The sequence below is a fragment of the Pteropus medius genome, unplaced genomic scaffold, assembly GCF_902729225.1.
Source record: "Pteropus medius unplaced genomic scaffold, Ma_sr-lr_union100, whole genome shotgun sequence".
NCBI classification, from domain to species: Eukaryota; Metazoa; Chordata; class Mammalia; order Chiroptera; family Pteropodidae; genus Pteropus; species Pteropus medius.
Genome location: NW_024349797.1, coordinates 12,758,303 through 12,780,990, shown reverse-complemented (window position 1 = coordinate 12,780,990; position 22,688 = coordinate 12,758,303). Strand labels below are relative to the sequence as shown.

Genomic DNA, 22,688 nt, shown 5'->3' with positions numbered 1-22,688 from the left:
AACTGTTTCTAATTAACCAGCACTGGAGTTGGATGTTTAACCCATGGTTTAGGGAACAGCACTCACTGTGGCTAACATTGAATAGGTGCTAGGCACTGTGCTCCATGTACATTTTTTGAGTCTCTCACTAACCACGTGAGGTAGCTGCTGTTATTAGCCTCATTTTACTGATGAGGAGACTGAGGCCCAGAGACGTTATGTAACTTGCCCAAATCTCGTGGTTAATAAGCAATGGAGCTTAGTTTCATCCACCAGGATCAGCTCCACAATGTGCGGGGCCCAGTGCAAAGGGAAGATGTGGTCCCTTGCTAAAAAATGATTAAGAACATAAAAATGGCAACAGCAGAGCATTGAACCAAGCATGGGACCCTTCTAAATGTGGGGTCCTGTTTGACTGCACAGGTTGCACACCCATAAAACCAGTCCTGCATGCACAGACATTCTGGTTCTAGAATGCACACTCTTCACCAAATATGAGGACTGCACAGCACGTGGTTTGGCAAAGATTTGACTTTAGCATGTAAATAGCAAATGGGAGCATTATGTGTGTGCTACTCAGGCATAAGTCCTCTTTAAACACCAGCTTCTGTTCATAAAGGGCTTGGGATTGTTTTCTATCCAGGGGTGAATGGAGCTAAGTCCCACCTTGGTCTTTCCCATTCACAACAGAAATGTCCTTCTTCAAAAGCCACCAGCAATCAGTTGGTGGAGTATCGCTTTACTTGAATCCAGTTTGAATGTTCTGGCCTAGTTCTGCCTGGTAAATTACTGCCACAGCAGCTGTGTCACCGTCTCTCATTTCCCAGCCTTTGCTGCTCATAGCTGCGTCAAGAGATACCGACACTTCACATCTAGCCCTGGATCCACCTGAGTTGCAGACATTTTGTCCCTCGTCCTGGCAGTGTGGGAGAACAGTTTAGCTTGCAGAGGAAAGTAGGAACCAACCATCTGTTTTCTCCTGGGGCTCAGTTTTTCCGGAGACATATTTCTCAGAAGCGATTCCTTCCCACAGAAAACCTGGGGCAAGATGATAATTACTAACGCTTAATGAGCGCTTACTTTGCGTCAGGCTTCACATGTATCTAATCTTCACAGGTCACTCATGCTTTGCGTGTAACTGATTTCATCTTTCATAGCTGTGATAAGGTGGGTGCTATTTATTGCCCATCTCTCAGATGTAGAAAGTGAGGGAGAAAGGTTAGGTAGATTGCTCAAGATCTGAGAGTAAGTGCGAGAACCAGAACAGGAATCCATATACTCTGTCGTTCTAGAGTCTACACAAACCATCACACCTTACTTCAAAGTCCTACCAAGCATTCTGGAAGGATGGGGAGGGCAGCCTAATGGGCCGGTACAACTCGAGCCAAAAATCCAGGAATGTGGCCCTCCCATTGCCTCAGAGCAAAGTTCCAAAATGTAAGTTCTGGAATTTTCTGAGGGACAGGGCTGAGGGTCAAACTGGAGCAGTCTCTCCATATAGTTTATTAGAGGCAGAGTACGAAAATGTGCACACACAGGCAAACACACACGCTCATGCACAAAATACGGCATCACTCAAGAGTGGCGATTATGTCTGATACGAAGCGATAACCTTAAGTATATTTAGACTTATTTAAATATTGCTTTACTAGTTCCTTTATCCGAGAACTTTGCTTTAATTTTATTTTAGCGTTCTTGTCAGTGAAACACTGTATAAATAACGAGCCGATAATAATAATAATAATAAAAAATAATAATAATACTTTGCATTGGTATAATACTTTCCACTTCACTGATTTTCCCCCACGTTTTCCTTGAATCCTTCCCACAATGGGGTCAGGAGCGGCTAAGGGAGTCTAAGGACAGTCAGGTAGAATGGAGTGAGTTGGCTCGGAGCCTCTGTTTTCTCACGCTCCTTGGATGACAATGGAATGTTCTCAGAACACGGTACCTTTCCGAGGTGGGATGGCTGGCAGGGGAAGAGCCTTTCTGAAAGCTGGAGGAAGGGTCTGCAGCACTTGTCGGGGCTGAAAGATGCCTTGCCAGCAGGTTCAAAGCCTCACTTTGCCTGCCGGTATCGGCAATCTATTTCATTCTGAGTTATTCGGCTAAAAGTAAAGCTTTATTCCCTGACAGTAATCAGGCAATTGTGAGACAGCCAAGCAAGAGGTATAAGTATTTCCATGAGTTACTAGAATGTTTCCTAGAGTCACCACGAACCTGCATAATGCGAAGCTACGTAGGCATATTATTTATTCCCTTTTCCATAGGGCTATATTCGTGTAAATCGGATTCTAGAGGGGAATGCTTAGAAAAATGATTTTGTCCAAGTTCCCGAAAGCATCCGAATAAAGTTCCAAGAGCTTTTTTTGGCACCGTTAAATCAAAATGATGGTGACGGAAAGAAATGCAGGATGAGGAACGCTCGCCTGAACACTCATTTAAGAAACGGAAACTATAATTTAGATAATTTGTCATAAGAGGTTTGAATGATTTTGAGTAGAAAATTGAAAAGGAAAGCAGCTAGGCGACTCATTGCGCAAGGGGAGAGAGCAGCAATGAGTTGGTTCTCTAGGTGCATAGGAGAGCGACGAACCAGCCATCGACATTATTCTTCACTGTCGCATCCCCAACAAACAGATAACCATGAACCCGATAACTCACCCATTGCATAGGTTTAGAAATGGGCCTACATGAGTTATCCTCACGGGAGACTAGTTAAGTGACCATCTAGACACTAGTTAGCATAATATTGCAATACTCGTTGGCATGAAAATGAATAACTAGTAATTTAGAGTCTCAGCTCTATATAAATTGTGCTAATGCCAAAAGCCTTTTTCTTTCAGCCTTGCTGCCTTTAGTTCCATCCGCACGGAGTAAGCCCAATACTCGCTATATCTCAGTTACTTATTTAATTGCAGAACTCTTAAGAATGCGGATGTTGCTTTCAAAGCACTATTTGACAAACATGCTGGTAGACGGGACTTTAAAATAATTCTTTTGTATTTAAACATCTAGTCCAACAACAAACTTTTATTTAGTATTTGATAACCTTCAGTGCAAGAGGTGGATGGGAAGAGAGGCTGGACTCAGAGATGACGCAGGGTTCCCAGTAAAGAGAGAAAGCCAGGCAGAACAAAACATCAGTCATTGTAGGAAAAGGCACGTAGTCTTCCTTACCCGCTCCTGACTGGCTTCAGGCTTCCAGGGTAGGGCGGTGTGATCTATGGTCCTTTGGAATTTGTGCTAAACCACACATCCCCCTTTATTCAGATCACCCATGACCCCATGAAGGCAGATGCTGAAGACAGCCACAGTCTGCCAGGTGGAGGGGATGCCCATGGGATGAGACTATAAAGGAAGAGCTCTTTTCGAACCTAAAAATGACAAGGGCAAGCCCTCCTCAGGTGCGCTGGTGTCCCAAAGCCTTACACAGGCCCAGGATGCTTGGTGTTTCTGAAATGGATGGTACCATTGTCCGTCAGAAATGCAATTCTGGGTGACCATAGATTTCTTAAAATGTAATCTAACTAAATACATTAGACCTAGGAAACCTGGATCTCCTTAAAGCTATTAATTTACAAGGAGTGAAGGAAAAGAAGCAATGGGAGAGTGAGTTTCCACTCCCTAGAGCTCATCAAGTGAGGGGGATGCGGAAACATTTGGAAAGGTCTGTGGAGTCTTTGGCTTCCATACTCTGATTTCTCTGCCACCTCACTACTCTTCCTCTCTCTTTTTAATATTTCTCACCAGGGTATGGGAATATTGCTCCAAGCACTGAAGGAGGCAAAATCTTTTGTATTTTATATGCCATCTTTGGAATTCCACTCTTTGGTTTCTTATTGGCTGGAATTGGAGACCAACTTGGAACCATCTTTGGGACAAGCATTGCAAGAGTGGAGAAGGTCTTTCGAGTGAGTACTGCCTCGGTTTAAACCCTAACCTCGTGATCCAATTAGCTTTAGCCTAAGAGGATCCAGGAGGCATCATCAGGGATGTTGTCCACTTTTAATGAAATAGTCTCTTGTTTTGACCATATTTTCTATTTTGGCCAATGGAAGTCACAGTTACTGTGCCTTAACTCCCTTCTCGTTGGTAGTGTCTTTCTTTAGAGTGGTATTTATGGAATCACAACAGAAGAGAGTTAAGTATAGATTTGCCAATCGATTTTCTGAAGATGCGAGTTTCTTCTTAAAGAAGGAAGACGTGTATTTGCAATAAAGTAGAGAGTCGTAAACTCATCCAGTTTGTTTCTGGAACTCCTTTACTTTATTTTATTTCTGAGCACAATGTCTTCAGGCTGATTCTGGCTTCTAGGACCTCTTCTGGAAGCCTGTCTTTTCCAGACACTACTTTATGCTTTGTGTCTATCTCCTTGTGGCCCCTCCCTCTTCCTCCTCCCGCTGCTGAGTGCTCCCTCAGCAGTAGCAGACTGATGCATTAATGTGTACCAAGGTGTTGGTGATCGCTATGGTCTTAATATGTTTTTACCTCCTGAGAATGCTTACCTTTGCACAAGGGACAAAAATTGCAACTCAAGAAATGTATTTATAAAGATGGCACTCCTGGCATTGGTGACAGGTGCATGGAGCAGGTGTGATTGGACAGACTGGGGTTCCCATTCATATGATTTAACGGAACGCTTGTTTTGCTTAGGTTTAAAGTCATTTCTGCTCTTTCTCATTATTGATCTCATTCTCAAATCCTTTAGGGAACTGATCTCATGATGACTTAATATTTAAAAATGACAATTTGAGATCTTTTTCAGAATCTAGCAATAATGGACAAAGATAAATCAGGGGTAAGCTCTAAATTTGAACTTGTCTTCCCCTCTGAGACAAGAAATCATGACTCAAACTTTTCTTTAGGAGAAGTTCAGTTTGTTAGAGCAGAGGAATAAGGCACTGTGGCCGACCTAGAGCCACCTGTTATAAGCTCAGTGCCCCTGGCTGAGCTGCCTCAGTTGACTCACTGGCAAAAGAGGGTAGCATTCAAACCTTCTTTACAATGTTTTGGTAGTGATTAAGTGAAATAATGAATGAAAAGAGCTTTTCATAGGGCCAGACACATAGAGTGATAGAGCTGCTTATGTGTCTCCTGAAAGCACTGTTTGTTGGCAGGCTCGACACCCATTCAGATTTCATCTGAGCAGCTCAGTGGTGGTGCATGTGTTTTTCTGGAATGTCCCACAATCTTTGCTCCCAAAGTGCTAGCTGGTCAGCCAGCCTCATTAGAGCATGCACCCGGGCTCAGTGGTCACCATGGAAACCACCAGAGCTCAGCTTCTCCTCTCAAATGGTCAGCCCTCCCTGAACCAGACATGACAACTCTGTCTCAGAAAGCTGTTCTCAGAGGTGCCTTTGAGCCATGGCCTCAGGGCTCTACGAGTTAGAGAACAATGAATCTGGCAGATTGGAATCTCAGAAAAACAGGGTTGAAATGGGGCAATGACTAATCAGGCATTTTTATATGTAGGAAGCTTCTCTACAGTGCAGTGTCTTTATTTGTAGAAAGAAAGGACTGGATGAAAAGCTTTTGAAATTTCTCTTTAGCACCCTCTCCCTCCAAAAAAACAAAACTAAACAAAACTGAGTTACTGTACTCTAAGCGAGGGAAGAGGTTGCAATCATTTGACTACAACTGCTACCAAATTTGGGGACTTAGTTTCCCCTAATGAATTCTGGACTTCAAATCCCCTTAAAGCTGCCTCTCAGTGGATCATTCAAAGGACTCTGGGACAGAGCCTTCCAAATCTCACATTTCATTTTTATGTTGATGTTCCGCTCAGTTCCTTGCAGAACTGTCAAAGACTAGGAGTCTTTCCGGAAGGAACCGGCAGTGTGTTATCGAATTGTCAGCACATGATGTGGGCATTTGCAGAACAGTGGAGGGAACTTTTGGAAGGGCTGACTGAGTGCCAGGTGAGATTTAAGCACATTTCCTGGGTATACAGGCAGCGGGTTCTACAGCAGTTGGCTTGCTGCACGTAGGTTTGGTAGAAGACTTCCAAGCTCTTTGCTATTCATTTGAAGTACATCTAAAAGGCCAGTTACTTTTAGGTGATTATTTGAGAATTGAAAATTATGTACACCAACAAAGCTTGGGCTGTGAATTTTCTCCCGTGAGGAAGAGTCATTATTTTTTTCACCTGTTCAATGATTATTAAGCCTTTCCTTTCATCCGTTGTGTTTTTTTTCTCAGTTCTTGGGGAAGAGAGGACTTTTTGTGGGGTAAAGATAAAATATAAAATCAGCCTTCTAGCTGACATGATTTGGTTCCTTCTACCATAGCCGAGTCTCATTTTAAAGAATGGCAGAGGGTTAATGTATTATTTTGGAATGCTTCTGGCTACTGAGTAATAAAATGTTTGGCTGTTGGGACTCTTATGAGGTGGATAAAAGAAAACTCTGTTTTCTTCTTTGAAGCTCAGAACTAATTGAGAAGCACATATGGGAGTCACATGGAGATTAAAATGTCAACTTTACTGCAGATAAACTCATCAGAAGATGTAGCCAAAAGGAGTTAGTAACCACTCCACCCTGAATTAGAACTTCCCTGTTGTATTAGTTTTCTATTGCTGTGTAACAAATTATCACAAATGCAGATGCTTGAAACTGACACCCATTTATTATGTTACGGTTCTGTAGGTCAGAAGTCCAGGGTAGGGTACTATGTCCAGGATATCATGAGACTGAAATCGAGGTGTCCACCAGGCTTTGGATTTGCAGAAGAATGTTTCCAAACTCATTCAGGTTTTGACAAAAAAGAATTGTCTGTGGTTTTAGGACTGAGATTTCTGTTTCCTGCCTGCTTGTCGGGTGGGGGACATTCTCAGCTTCGAGAGATTGCCTGCATTCCTTAGCTCATGGCCCCTCCGTCTTCAAAGCCAGCACGGAATCCTTCTTGTATCTCTCTCTCTGACTTTGAATCTCTCTGATTTTCCTTTCCTCTGCCCATCTGCCACCAGTCAGAGAAAGCACTCTGCTTTTAAGGGCCCACGTGATTAGATCAGGCCCACGTGGATAATTTCCCTGTCTTAAGCTCAATTGTGCCATGTAACACAGCATAGTTATGGGAGTGATAGCTCATCACATTGCAGGTTCTGGGATTAGAGTGGGACATCTTCAAGGGCCATTTTAGAAGTTCTTCCTGCCACCACCTCTCAGGAGGCAGCACAGGCCTCCTCGGTGAGGTCAGGGTCTGCCCCACTAACCTTGCTACCTCACAGAGTGCCTCTCTCTGTGGCAGGTGGTTTCAAACGGGAGAAGTGGGCTGAGCCGTAGTCACTTGTATGCTTGAGCAGTGAGGGGAAAGGCCCTAAATGTTACTCTAGCTGAAGTCTTTACAGGTAAAATAGGAGGCCCATAAAACGGACATTGCCCACAGCACTCATTAACAGTGACTTAAGAATTCGACGTCTGCTTATCCTGCATACCAGGAAGCTTCAGGTAATGAGCACCAGTTCCCCGCAATTACAAGTTAGGGTTCTGGTACCAATTCAGATATATGCATTTTTTCCCCACACCACAAAGCAATTCTGCGACACAACCTGGGCATCCTACAATTCAACTAAATTCTGACACTACCTGCCCAGAGATGGCATCAGATCCTACAGGTTAAGGGCTCAGTCCCAAAGACTGCCTCGTACATCAAATACCAATCCAGGTTGTTACCTGGGCTTCTGAGCAGCTGCCTATTAATCAGAGGTTCCCATGATCCCCTCCTTGGGTGTGATTAATTAGCTAGAATAGCTCATAGAACTCAGGAAACCCGTTTATTCACTAGATTACTGATTTATTACAAAGGATAGTGGAGAGTATGACTCCACAGCCAGACGAAGAGATACATAAGGCAAGGTCTCAAACAAAGGACCCTCAGTCCTCGTGGAAGTTAGGGTCTGGCATGGTGGCACATGAAAGAGTTCTCATTCCCCAACCTGGAAGCTCTCCAAATCCCCTCCTTTTGGAGTTTTTTTGAGACGTTATTACATAGGCACGATCGATTCACTCATTGGCCATTGGTGATTGAATCAACCTCCAGTTCCTTTCTCCTCCCTGGAAATCAGGGTGTGGGACTAAAAGGTCCAACCTTCTACTGCGGTTGGTTCCTCTGACAACCAGCCTTCAGCCTTAGGTAACCCCAAAGTTGTCTCATTAACATAACAAAAGGCACCTTTATGACTCTCCTCGTAGGAAATTCCAAGGGTTTTAGGAGCTCCATGCCAGAAATGGATGATGACCAAATATATATTTCTTATTCTAAATCACAATATCACACAAGTACACCCAGGTTTATTCTCTCTTTCTGCTCTGTTCTTGGCACATTGGCTTTTAATCCTCAGGCTTATAACCAAGTGGTTTGCAAGATGGCTGCCTCAGGACCAAATATCATGTTTGTATTCAAATGCATTCAGGTAAGACACAAAGGTCTCCTTTCAGAGGAGCAAAGTCTCTCCCAGAAGCTATCCTATAGGCGTCCCCTTCTGGTTCATTGACCAGAACTGTGTCACATGACCATTACCACCTGCAAGGGAGGTCAGGAAAGTGAGTGTCTGACAAAGGAAAATGGGGTGGATTGATTTAGACCAGCGGTTCTCAAAGTGTGGTCCCTGGACCAGCAGCATCAGCATCCTCTGGGAGCTTGTTAGAAAAGCCAATTCTTGGAGAAGCTGGGCCCAGCAACTTGTGTCCACTAAGCGTCCCAGGTGATTCTGATGCCTACTGAAGCTTTGGAACCCTCGGCACAGGGCAATCAGGGTTTCATCTCCTGGGGCTGACCACATTGCTGTGATGAACAAGATTAGAATTCTGTGAGCAAAGAAGAAGTTGGAGTAAACAAATGACAGCATCTGCTACAGGTATTACCAAGTGCTAGCCATGAAGACCACTTATAAGGAAGCTGTCCTCCCTCCCTCTTGTCGTAAATCAGGCGGTCTTTGGGATCCTTCAATCAGTCTGGGAAGGCTGGCTTATGCTAGGGTAACAAATAACTCCAGTTTACTCTCGCCCCTGCCGGGTCAGCTGCAGCCCAAGCAACTCTCCAGGCTTGAGGGTTTTTTTCCCCCCCTCTTTTTAGTGAAAGAGAGCTGGGCATTGCACACTGGCTCTTAAGAGTTTGGCCTCTAGTCACAGCCCATTGGCCTGATCTTGTCAAATAGCCCCATCCTAGTGCAGGGGGCACCTGGAATGTATTGTCTGATCTCCAAGAAGGGGAGGGGATGGGAAAATTGGTGAGCAGCAGTAATCACATGCACATACTCCCTGGGACTATTCCTGGGCCCTAGCCTAGGGTGACAGGCATCCCTCAGACTGAGAACAGATGGCCTGTGGATCACTCTTTGTGAAATATGCTTCCGTTGAGTCTCATTTCACATCTGAAGAATGAAGCCCATGATTTAAGTGACTTGCCTAGGGCTACACAGGTGAGGTGGGGGCACGGCCTAGACTTGAACCGGTAATCCATGCTTAACCTCTTCCAGATAGGCCGAAAGTATTTGCTGTTGGATAGATTAATCCACACCATGGACAGTGTGGTGTTTAGGAGTTTTGAACATGTCATGCTACTTTGTGGAGGTGATTTATAAGTATTTATATAGCATAAAGTAAAAATAAGTCTTCTTAGGTTTCCAGGGGGAAATCTGGGCAGTTAGCAAGGATGGATCATTATTTGGAATTAAGCAGGGTGGATTTTGAGTTCCAAAGCAGATTTTGGAAGCAGGCAGCCTCTCTGTCCCCTGCTGTGAGCTGGCTTTTTTGCTAGGCCAGGCCGACTGTCACTTGATGCGATACTGTAGGAAAATTGGTCAGATTCTGGACTGGATCCCATTTTCTTGCTCAGAGCTGGACTTTGGCCTCTGGTAGGAAGCAGCTGCCTCTTTTTATCTGGCTGATTAGCAGGCTTGCTGATATTACCTCTAAAACCAAGGGACACTCTTTCTTTTTCTTCTTTGGCCTCCGCCCCCTGCCCCCCCAAAAGGATGCAGAAGAAACGTTTATTTACCTTTGGAGCCAAAGGAGCCTGGGTGTAACTGACAAATAACACATTACCCTAGGCTTATTGGTGCCATGATTACCTGGGGACTTTGGAGCCTGCCAAATGCTTAAGACGGCATGATGACAATCTCAATCTGCTAATGATGTTAAGTTAGAGGGCTAATCAATCACTTTGATTAGCAGGAAGGGGCTGGCAGTGGAAGGCAAGGACTCTGTGTGCCTGGCGTGATTCAAGGAAAGACTTTGAGAGCACATTTGCAGGAGGCTTCTTTCTCACAAGGAATCTTTGAGCTAGCTCCCAGCAGCAATAGGGTTAACTTAAATTATTATTTTAAGATGATAAAACCCTTTGTTTTGGAAACAGAATTATTTGTCTGCCTCTGTAACTTGCTTGCACTAGTGCATACCCTATTAAAAATTCCTAAGAAATAGTTCAGTAGGTTTAATTTTACAAGGATAATGTAAGTTCATTTTGATCAGAACAAAGACCCTAGTTTCAATGTGAACGATTGCTTTCTTATTTTCCCTAAAAAGCTAGAAGGCGGGGAGAAGTAATTGTTTTAAAATGCGAAGAGCACAGATACTTTTAAAGCTTTATTAACCAGATCTCATCTAAGTTAGTTCAAAGATATTGTCTAGCTTTAGTGACAGGTCCGGATGTGTGCTTGGGACAAACTACATAAATAGCGTCTACAAAACAGAATACCTCTCTTAATGACAGGCTGTGACAGTTTGTCCATGATGGTCCCTTCTTTTCTCCCTTCCTCTCTCATGCAAGGTTGCTCAGCCTCAGCACTATGGACATTGTAGGCTGGATAGTTGTCATGGGACCTGTCCCAGGCATTGTAGGATGTTTAGCAATATCCCTAGCTTCTACTCACTAGATGCCAGTATCGTCAGTGCCCTCAGTTATGGCCACTAAAAATGTCTGCAGACATTACTAAACGAACCTTTGAGGACAAAATCATTTCATTTAAGAACCATGACTCTGCTGGGATGTAAGTGGTCACTTGCCCCACAAGTCCCTCTTCCACATGAGTTCTGGTGGCCGTACCAATGGCGTTAACCAGTTCTTCAAGGCCAGTGCCATTTCTACTCAGAACTCTCCTCCGTCAGATGGGTGGGTCCTTAAAGAGGGCTTTAAAGATTTTATACTTTGGGAGTAAGAGCATTTCTCACCAGTAAAGGAAAATGCCTGGGGACTTGACTCTGATGAATATATCAAGATAGATTTTTCTGCTATTATTTTTCAGCAGACAAACCATCTCAGCACTAACTTTAGCTGACCCACTAGGGACTAATCTAATGGATGATTCTTCCTCATTCTCAGCTTACTTTTGATAACTGGCCAGCATCCATTTGGTGTTTCCCATTGTCATCCGAGATCACCATAGAAGATTTTAATGGCCTTCAAAATGCATCTTCGCTCTTTTTTTTAAAAAATGAACAATAAGACTATCGAACTCTGCCTAAAAATATAACTACTTAAAATACTGCCTGGATAGTGCTTAACATTTAAACGTTTTTATGGTAGCTTTAACAGAGTCTCTTTTTTTTTTTCTTGAAAACTTTGAATAGTTTTGGTAACTTCTGGGACTCTGTTACTTTGGGGTGGGCAATCACTTGTGAACTTCTTCACATAGGGGTCTTTGTGGGGAGACTTAGATCTGTCATTTGTCCAATGGGATTTGGTTGACGTCAGACTGCATGCTATGGCAATTCACTCTTGAAATCTAGATATAAGTTGTTAATCTGTTATGAAGATTTACTCTATGCCAGACACTGGGTTGTGGCCCTGACCTAGAGTAAGCTATACAACAGCCCTCTCAAAGAAACCATTACTGCTTTCTTAATTTCATGAGGTCAGAATGCATGCACTAGTTCTGGGACCTGTCTGAGGTCACCCAGCCCCTAAGTGATAGAGCAAGTATTCTAAATCAGGTCTCCCTGCTCCCATGTGCGAGTATAGACTCAGTCTTTCCACGATCCTTCCTTTCTTCTTTCTCTTGTAAGGCAGGGGTAGCATCTGGTGATTCAGAGAAGTCTTCATGGAAGGTGAATCAGACCTTCCATGGCTGGTTGAGGAAAAGTTAATATTGGCCCTGCCTTTGTCTGCTCTCAAAGTGTTTTAGTTATCCAACTTTCTATCGTCGATCGATACTTTGCATTGGACCGTAGCTCTGATTCTTTCCTATGCACCTGTTCTATCTCCCTAATACTGGTTCATTATTAGCAAACATCTCTTTCCTGGAGTTCTCTTCTCCTGGAGATTAATCTAGGATTGAAATGCCTTCTTCTCATGTTGAGCATGTGACTGATGTGATGGCGGGCTTGTCAAAGGGGCTCGTACTTTCCCGATGGCTGACTCATTTCGGCTCACCACCGAGAGAGAAGGTGCCTGGCAGACAAAATTTTCCGCTCCGTTCTTCCACCTCATCGCTTCACGTTGTACAACCTTCGCAGAGTTGACAATAAGAGGAAACACAGCTCACAGCCAAGGCCTTGGTGAGTCGAGGCAGCTGGTCTTGCCCTCAAAAGCACACTTTTTTTTCTGGGCTCAACCGATTGCCTCAACGCTCTGCTTCTATGGTTTTGAGAATCTGGAGTTTGAGTGCATCAACACCAAGATATTAATTCTCACTGAGGCTTTACCTCGGTCCTAAACTCAAGGAAGTTGGTGAAAGAAGCTCCTTCGAAACTGTCATCCAATAAAGGGAAGTCTCTGGAATATTTGTATGGGTGCTCATTATCTGCTAGCTCGTTTCCGTTGAAGAGATGACAACTTCCTAGAATCCCAGGGGTTTTATTAACTAAAATGTTTTATATCTTTGCATTTTGGGGCCCCTGCAAGTTCAGAATGCTTTGGATCTGTTTCTAAAACTTCCAGGTACTTTTGAGTTATGAATTTAATGCAAGAATTTTATTAGCACTCTTTTTTTGCTAGTATCATAAAATCAGCTCAATAGGTAGATGATTTCCCATGTTCACCCTTCATTCCCGGTTTTAACAGCCTAGTTTGGGTCCTCTGGAAGATGCTGATTTAATAGAATAATAATCTTTTGCCCTTTTATAGAACTCTTTAGCTTTTTCTTTTAAAAAATATACATTTATCAAGGTAAAAAAAAAACCAACTTTTTTTTTTCTTTTACATTTCGCCTCATGCTACTTCTGTGAGCCAAGCAAGTGGTATACTCTTCTAGTGTAGAGTCATTGACAAAAAGTAGCTTTAGTAATTTTTGCTTTAGGAAAGAGAAAATGTTTAGAAGTGTGCCGGTGTTCAGAACCTTCACCCCCAAGAGGCAGCTCCCTTGGGAGGTGCCAGCATGATGAGCAGAGTACGATCGATCTAACAGGCTCCGATGGCTTTGTGTAAGAAGGACAGCCCGGATCGAATCCAGCCTAGGAAATGTGCATTCCTATGAGAAGAAATGCACTTTGTATTTTTTTGGTGGAAAGGCTTTGCTTTTTATTTTCTGAGAAGAGCTGCATCTGTGCATCAGGGCATTTTTGACTTAATGGTTTTGCATTGTGTCTTGCAAGTTTGCTGCTGAGTTTTAGTCTCTTGTTAGTACAGAGCTGTGGTTCTTACTCTGTGGGTGGTGGGTCCCTAGGGCCTGAAGTGATATTTTAAGGATCAGAGAATCTTTTTGTGCATCACTCATTGCTGGTAGACAGAATAAACACTCTGTCTCCTTCGCTCCTATAGTACTGTTTTTCAAATGTATGGGAAAGGAACTTAATTCAGTTAAGTTGATGTTAAAAGATGATTCCTGAATTCATAGCATCTTTTTTTCTTGCTATATTTTTACAATCAGTTCTGTGGGGATGGAGGAGTTTTTTTTAATGTTCAAAGGGATTCCTGTAGTTAGAAAAGTTGAGTACAAAGGGAAAGCAGCACTGGATTTTCAAATCAGCACTGTTTTCACGTCATTCTGGGGTCTCTTTTTCCCATGGGATTAGCATTTTTGTCTGGGCCATGGTCACTGTTTCAAAGAGGTTCTCATTTATGGTAACCCCAGGAGCTAGTGGGGTCCTGTAGAGTCTGCTCTAGCTTTTTCCTTATGTTTATATATTTTTTATTGCAGCAAAATATACAGAACATAAAATTTACCATTTTAACCGTTTTTAAATGTATGGTTCAGTGGCATTAAGTACATTCACATTGTTTGTTGTGCAAACAGCATCATCATCCACCTCCAGAATTTTTTCATCTTCCCCGTTAAACACAAACTCCTCTCCCTTCCCCCAGCTCCTGTTATGCTCTATTCCACTTTTTTAAAAAAATTACTCAGGTGACATTGGTTTATAAAATTATATAGGTTTCAAGTGTACAATCCAATAATAGGTCGCATGAATATTGCATTGTGTGTTCACCACCTACGTCAAATCTCCTTCCGTCACCATATATTTTATCCCCCGTTACCCTTGTCAACCCCCCTTCCCCTCTGGTAATCACTAAACCATTGTCTATGTCTATGGGATTTTGTCATTGTCATTGTCTGTGTCTATGGGATTTTGTTTTTTTGTATGTCTTGTTCATTTCTTGGCTACTGTCTGTCTCTATGAATTTGACTGCTCTTGGTCCCTCATATATATGGAATCATATAATATTTGTCCTTTTGTGACTGGCTTATTTCACTTAGCATAATGTGTTTAAGGATTCATGCATGTTGTAGCATGTGACAGGATTTCCTTCCCTTTTAAGGCTGAATAACATTTACCATTGTATTATGTACCACACTTCCTTTATCCATTTGTCTGTTGATGGACACTTGGGTTGCTTCACCTGTTGGCTCCCATGAATAATATTGGTATGGACATGAGTATATAAGTATTTGTTTGAGTCCTTGCTTTCAATTCCTATGGCTATATACTCAGAAGTGGAATGGCTGGATCATATGGTAACTCCATGTTTAATTTTGTGAGGGACCTCCATATTGTTTTCCATAGTGCCGCACTATTTTACATTCCCATTGGCAACGAACAAGGGTTCCAATGTCTCCACATCCTCACCAACACTTGTTATTTATTTATTTTTAATTCGACTTCTATGGTCCACAAAGACAGCCTTTGGTAACTTGCTCTCTGATTGCCCCTTAAGTCCTGGCTGCTTCGACAGCTGCCATTCTGTTACAGTGGGGCCATCTGGGCCAGGCCAGGCCCTGTGCCTCACCTCCCTCTGGTGCCTGCCTCCCTTCCTGCCCTCACCTCCAGCTCTGTCCCCGTGCTCATTCCCATCCTGTTTCTTCAGCTCCAGCAGCAGAGCTGCTGGGAGGGCGGGTGGCTCATCACCAGGCTGATGTGGGCCTCTATGCACCGGTGACATCCTGTTTCCACCAGGCCTTGCCGCTGCTCTGAAATCCCTTCGTTCACCTCGTAGTGATTTGCTATCCAGCTCCCCACTGTCACTTCTCCTTCACGCCTCTCCCAAGGTCAGCTTAATAGGCAGTTGTCAAATAACACCCTCTGTGGTCTCAACACTGTGGGGTTCGTGGTAATAAGCAAGAGACAGTCTTCTCTCCTGAGAAGCAAACAGACGTGCACGAAGACCAGTGTCCTTGATGAGACCAGGTCGGGCAGGCAGCTTCTGAAGTCCCATGGCCTCAGTTCCTAAGCCCTCATTTACCACTTACCAGCTTGAGGCTGTGACTCAGTTTCCTTGCTTGGAAAATGAAGATAAAAATTGTAGCTATCTCTTTTGGTATTTAGTCGATGCATGAGAACAATGCTTTGTGTACAATCAGCACTTGGTACATGTTGTTCACTGTTATGATAAGCACATGACTGGCTGTGGGAGCCCAGAGGAGGGACTTGTGAATTATAGCTTATATATTTGTGATCACACACATGTTTGGTGAGGCATCGTCTTATGCGTCTAATGAATTGTTCTCTGTAAATAAAGCATAAGGACCTTGAATCCTGTGCCTTTTCTTTGCCTGTGCTTTGGAGGCAAGTAAATACTTATTGGTTTATAAGTTGACGGGAGATGAAAGGGAGATGAACCAGATTCCTTTCCACACACCCAGGGTGTATAGGCTATGCAGCACCCCGACAAACCCAAGAGAAGGAGAGATGCTTGCTGATGCTGCCCTCAGCCCTACCCTTCCTAGGAATGGTCATGGAAGTGGGGGTCTGGGGAAGTAGGGGGAGCAGCAGAAAGGGCAGTAACAGACTGGAAATCTGATGGGCCTGAGACAAAATTCCAGTCATCAACCATTGCCCCAGGAGGAAAAGTTGCATGGGCTGTGACTCACATGAAAATCTGAGCCTGCCCCGGCCCTTGGGTCTGTGTGCGGCCCGGGGAGGCTGTGCTGCTTTCGCAGCCTCACTTCACGGCTGCGACGGTTTACGCGGATGCATCCATGAGATTCCACTGCGTATGCAGATTCTAGTAAAAGGAAAGTCAAAGAATTGAAAGTATTTTGGCGACATACTGGCGGCCGCTCAGCTTGCGTGGGTTCTCATGAGATCTCGAACACACGGAACAGATCGTATTTTATAAAGCAGCAGAATGTTCCCAGACTTTCTTCTCAACAGATACCTGGCCCTCCAATATCAAAAGGGACCCTCCGAAGACAGGGTTTGCTGTGGTCATGTGTAAATACTGCATTCTTGCCACCGTAGTGCCACTTAGAGCAATGTCCCCTAGGTGAGCTTTTTTCATTCCTTGGCAGAAGTGAATTTTACTGTAAACATCAACAATCTTTCTACTGGAGCCTGGGGAGTGGCTGAAAGGGCTCATGTTAAGTTATTGTTATTCGTATTTGGCTGGGTACCTGTCCACACTCAGCATCCCAGCTTCCCTCTGACTGATAAACAGGCACAAACAAATGCGTTGGGCATTTCCTATCGGTTATCAGGACTTTCTCTTCTAATTTAACACTACTTTGCAGTTTAGTTTGAACAATTAGAAATAGGGATATATAGAGCGTGCAGTTAAAAAAAAAGGAATCTATGTATGATTTTGAGTATAGACAAGTACAGAGTATAGAAAACTTTCGTGTGAATTTTTAAAAATGAATTTTACTGAGTACTGTAACAGAGTTGGCAGCAGAGCTAACAACATAGCAAATCTCAACGTTTACAATGAAATGCATGAGCTATAAATGCCATATAGTGTTCTTGCAGTGTTATTATCACTTTCTCCTTGGCTTTTTATTTTATTTTTTGACATTGCTCTTTGCTTTTTGCCTCTGCTGCTCTTTTTTTTTAAAAAAAAAAATCTCAGTTGTCCTTAGCCCTTTGATTCTGTATTTTATTATGTATATTTCCATCCTGCCTCTCCTTCGGAGGCTTGCCAACCTTTTCTCCAGGGAAAAGGAGGAAGAGGGCCTGTCCAGATGGCTGTATAAACATGTGACACCTGCTTCTGGGAGCCTCTCCTGGGGGAGCTTGAGGGTTGATGAGGTTGGTTGTCCCCTGCCTAGAAAATGGGCACATTGCTTTCCATCTCTTTTCTACTTTTTAAAAAAATTATCACATGCCTTTAGTTTTAATGATATTTCTCGAAACGTCTCGAATTCAAATTGTCTCCTATGGTTAGGAAACCAACAAAAACCGAACTCACCAACCAGATTTTGTGAAAAGTTCACGTTGACCAAACATTTTAAAGTTTTTTTTTTGCAGTTCGTGTTCTTTCTTGGAGTAGGACCCTCGATGACTGAGTCTGACGAGGGAGCTCTTTGCACAGGGCCTGTGCGTTGGCCCCGGACGTGTCCAGACTCTTGTGTGTGATGTTCACGGTGCTGCCAGCAGTCCCCGTCACCCCCCTGCTCTCAGGGGTGATGTCAGTTCTTCAGGGAGGTTTTTCTGACTCCCAAGTGAGATCAGCACCCTGTTCCCCCTTCCGTCACACCTCGCACATCCTTAGAATAGCATTCCTCTCCCCGATGGGAGTTACTTGTTTGACGCCTGCGGTGACCATCAGCCTGAGAGCTCTGTGCGGATGGGCCTGTCTGCCCAGCCCACAGTCTCCAGCAGACGGCCTAGTATTTCTGCCACCCACGCCTGGTGAGCGAACGAATGAATGAGGATTGCTAGACATGACCTCGTACGTTTCGATATAGAAAATGACCTTGAAAGCAAAAGTAGTATCATATGCAAATAAGTGTCAATGGAGGAAAATAAAACAGTTTTAACCTTTAAAATTGCAATTATTTTGATGGAAGGGTGGTTCAGTAAGGGAGCAGTCCCCTGGTAACGATTATTGAACATGCTATTTATGTGCACAGGGACTTTCATCTCAGCGAGCGGTACCTGGAAGTGTAATTCTACAGACTTCTCAAGTCACCATTAAATGCAATATACGGTTTAATTTTATCCAGTGATTCTCAGCCCTGTAATACCCTGCACCCCCTTTTATAGCAAATGCTTATTAATGCCCTTTTAGCACATCGAAATGAATTTTAGATTAGGTAGTGCAACTTACCTAAGCATCTAATGTTGAAAAATTCAATACTATTTTCTAGTTACAACATGAACGAGTAATAAAAGGAAGGTCATTTACAATAAATAAACATGTTTCAGTAACAGGTGCTTGGTCAAAAAACTCCAGGGGACCTGCTGAAGCAGCGAGACCCTCACATCTATATACAGAATGTAGTAGTTCCAAACACAGTCTGGTTCACGTGCGTTGCGTCAGTGACTAAGATGCCACAAGGGACTTTTCTGCCATAGATGTGGTTTTCTAAAATGGGGAACAATTCTTGGCAAGTTTCTTATGTTGAAGTCATATTCTTGTAAAATTCAGCCTATACTGAAGCAGTGCAAAATGTGTGTGTGTGTGTGTGTGTGTGTGTGTGTGTGTGTGTGTGAGAGAACGTGCTCACATATGTAAAAGGGAGTTAAATTCTTGGCTTGGGTGATTATAAACATAAATTTTTCTCAGTGGGACATTTAAAACTCATGCTGAATTTGGGATAATTCTCTGATTTGTGATACTAACTCTTGTATTACAGGACTCTTGCACTACAGGAAGTGCCCCCACCCCTGTGTGCCGGGAGTGTCCCTTCGATTGTGTGACAACCACAAACACCCTCCTAGATTTACTGATTGCTTTCTGGGTGTTATAAACTAAACAGGGTTAGAAAAAAACAGAGTTCCTGTTTAACTTTCAGAAATACACATATATCATTTCTATTCTCACGTCAATGGCCACGTTCAAATAGTCAAGACTCTCCCCTTGATTATTAATATTCAGTTCAATCCAACAAATACCAATTGTGTGCATGTGTGTGTACATCCATTGCCTATGCTTCTCGATTATACGTGCTCTTACTAGCATTCCACATTATAAAATCCTGACAATTTATTTCTTGCTGGATGAATAGTTTTATTTTATTTCCTTCATAGAATAGTTTACTTAGGCAATTACACATTTTGTCTTGTTGCTAAAAAAAAAAAAAAAGAGGGAGCAGGCGTGGAAAAATGCACCATGCTGGGAACCAGGGTACAAAGATAGGGAGACACACGTGCGGGTAGGCAACACTGTGGGAGGAGCTGGTCCACTGACAGAGGGTCATGTAAGGCAGGGTTCCCCAACCCCCAGGCCGTGGACTGGTAGCGTCCATGGCCTGATAGGAACTGGGACGCACAGCAGGAGGTGAGCAGTGGGCAAGCAAAGGAAGCTTCATCTGTATCTGCAGCCGCTCCCTAGCACTGGCATCACCGCCTCAGCTCCACCTCAGATCATCAGGCATTAGATTCTCATAGGAACACTGGTCCCTGGTGCCAAAAAGGTTGGGGACCACTGGTATTGGGAACAAAGACAGAAGCGGGGAGGACACAGTAAGTAGCTCTAACCAGAAGGCGGGAGGGCTTCCTGCAGGAAGCAATGTGGGAATTGTGTTTTTTGGAACCGACAGGAGTTTGGCAAGCATAAAAAGGGGAAAGACATCCTAGCAGATGGAACAGCCTTTAAAAAGACACAGAAGCATGCAATGGTGCTGTATGTGGGCACCAAAAAAATGATCCAGTCCCTTCAGAGAGTAAGGTGCAAAAATAACCGGTATTATAGACAAGACGGAGAGGAAGGCAAGTGTTTGCCAACAGCAGGGCTCCCAGCGGTTTTGCTCAGGAAGGGGGTTGCTGATTCCGCGGGAAGAGGAGGTGGCACAGGCAGCGAGCAGGATGCAATTACCGAACTGGAAAAAGGCTTCCTCACAGCCCCCGCTGCCACTTTTGGCAAGCGTCCCTGGGATTCTAAAGGCTCAGACGAGACCCATTTCTCTTACTTTACCATGGGGAATATCTCTTCTTCTAGATTTCCCAAGGGCATGGTCGTCACTGCTTTCTCAAAGAAAGGAAGACAAACTATGGCTTTCAAGGGCATTGTGCTGCTTCTCACGGGAACCAAGCCGCGTCCATGAGCATGTTCGTCATTTTCTCTTTCCCTTTCCTCCTCCTCATTCCTTTCTCTCTCTTGTTCTTTCTCACTTCTCCTCCTTTTCCTTTCCTTTTAAAAATAAATAGTACAAGGAGAATACATGGTCATTATAGAGACTTTGGAAAACACGGAAGAATACAATGAAGAAAATAAAATCCCGTGCAAATCCATCATCCAGAGAGATCCACCATGAACATGTCCATAATTGTACTTCTGAGTCTTTTCTCTTTGCGTCTGTCTGTCTGTAGTCCGACTGTCTGCAGCAGACCCGTCCTCGCCTTTCCTTTCCAAGGTCCCCTGCCCTCCAGTCCTTGCAGGAGTGGTCACTCATGTGTCCTGGCCACAGCCTGTGTTGCCCATCAAGCCCCCGGAACTGCCAGTCTCTGCTCTAACCACTGACTTCCCTTGGCAATGCTGCTGGTCCCCTCCTGCAGGTGGCAGAGACCTCTGCCTCAGTTGGTGGTTGCTACTACCCTGCTGGCCTGGGGGAAGAAGCTGGCACTGCTCTCCCTGTAACCGTCCCTCCCAGGAGTGGATACAGCCCCTTCTACCCCATAGCCCCAATGAGCTGTAATTTGTGATAGGACTTTCCTGAAGATGTAGGGATGTCAGAGAAATATTATTAAAGCAATTAAATCACATCTGGCCACAGTTCTGGCTGATCTTGGAGCAGAATTCCAGGCCCGTCACTGTGGGGCTGTGACCTTGACCTGCCCTCAAGCGGCTGAAGCCAGCTCACCCTGACCTCAGGGAAAAGCAGTTGCAGGCAGGCAGCTCAGCAGAATCAAGAGAAACCAACTATGGCAATTTAAGCAGAAAAGAAAACTTTTAAAAATGATCTTGGATAGCTACCCAAGCCCTGGGATGGTTGGAGACTCAGACTTGGAAAGTACCCAGCCAAGAACAGTGACCCAAATCACAGACTGGTCTTGGTAGAGGCCACTGCTGTGTCTGCCTGGCACAGACAGCAGCTGGCTCTTCTGTCCCCACTGATTCTGGGCCCTGGATATTGCTGTTAGAGCCACCCTTGTGACCACCCCTAGGAAAGGGATATAACAGCACCACGTGGCCACCAGCCCCGGCACGCATCCCACACAGTCCCCGCTTCTTTATGGAGCACCAGTGGTGGGTCCACTGCTGCCTGCTACCCCCTACCCCCATGGAAGCTCCCACCTGGTGCTGTTCAATTCCACCTTGACTGGGGGCAAGGTTCTCCCTCCACATCTCCACCCCATTCAGTGTCCAAGTCCCTCACTCTCTGTTCAAGAGACTTAGGAAGAACTAGGACTGGGGAGAGGTGGGCTGTGCCCAGGCGGTGAAGCAGCTGGTGCCCACAGTGGAGGACGGCTCTGACTGAGGAGATGACAGATTGAAGCCTAGTATCGCTAGAGTCCCTTCATACTGGAGAACGTGGCTTCTCTCTGTGGACAAATGGGTTTCTTAATACAGCCCCAGAATTAGACAGGAGGTTGCTAGGAACACTTCTGGAGAGAGGCTTGCTCCCAAAAGGAGGAGGAGAGGAAGAGGCCGAGTCCTCGGTGCCTGGGTCAGAGTAAGAGGCTGGGGGTCATGCGTGTTGCAGTGATAGGGCTCCCTGCACAAGTAGAGAAGCATCAGGGGTGAGAAGGAATGTTTATCCCATTCAGGGGATCTAGTGTCCTGACTATTGTGGACTGTTTGGCCAATGAATTATGACCTTGAACCCTTGCTAGCTAGCTGAAGGAGAAGAGTGAGTCTCCCTTTCAGCTGTCTGTAGCATTGTTACTGTAGTAATATTATTGCATACGTATGGTGTGGAGGGCATTTTGGAGTGGGAGCATTGTTCACTGTGCTGCTGACATCTAGGTAAAATAAATTTATGATTCGCATGTGTGAGCAGCTGGACAGAGCATCTTTCATATTGCCAGGAGTTATTCTGTTGATTTGGCTCATCAGGAGGTGCCCCCATCCTCCTCTCCTTTCCATGGGTCTGCCTTTCACACCTCAGTGAAAGAGAAGGACCATTCTTCAGCCCAGGTTATAGCTGGGTGTTTTTACGTTGGAGTGATTTCTGAATTCTTAACTAACGAAGATCTAAGGGTCCTTTATTAACACTTGGTGCACTTGTGTATTCCACATACCAGAGCTACAAGAATATTCTTTTATTCTCTCCCAGGTGATGTTTTTAGTCCGTAGGATGTCATTAGGTACTAACCTTTGCCTTTAACAGCTGGACCAGGGCCAGGCACCATGGACAGCGCCACAAAGCCTGTTTTCAGCCTGACTCAGATGTTCCCGCCCCTCCGCCCGCCCACCAGACTGTGTGCATGATGAAGTGTTTCTTTTCTTTTTTT

The 22,688-nt window shown here is 44.3% G+C and overlaps 1 protein-coding gene across 2 annotated transcripts in view; it reads left to right on the top strand.

Annotated features, from left to right (window-relative positions):
- Positions 1-22,688, top strand: part of KCNK10 (potassium two pore domain channel subfamily K member 10) — a 112,045-nt gene that overhangs the window by 76,247 nt on the left and 13,110 nt on the right. For both annotated transcript variants that reach the window (XM_039883976.1, XM_039883977.1), the window contains exon 4: positions 3,733-3,893. In XM_039883976.1, the coding sequence (XP_039739910.1) occupies positions 3,733-3,893 (161 nt within the window). The remainder of the gene's footprint in view (positions 1-3,732; positions 3,894-22,688) is intronic.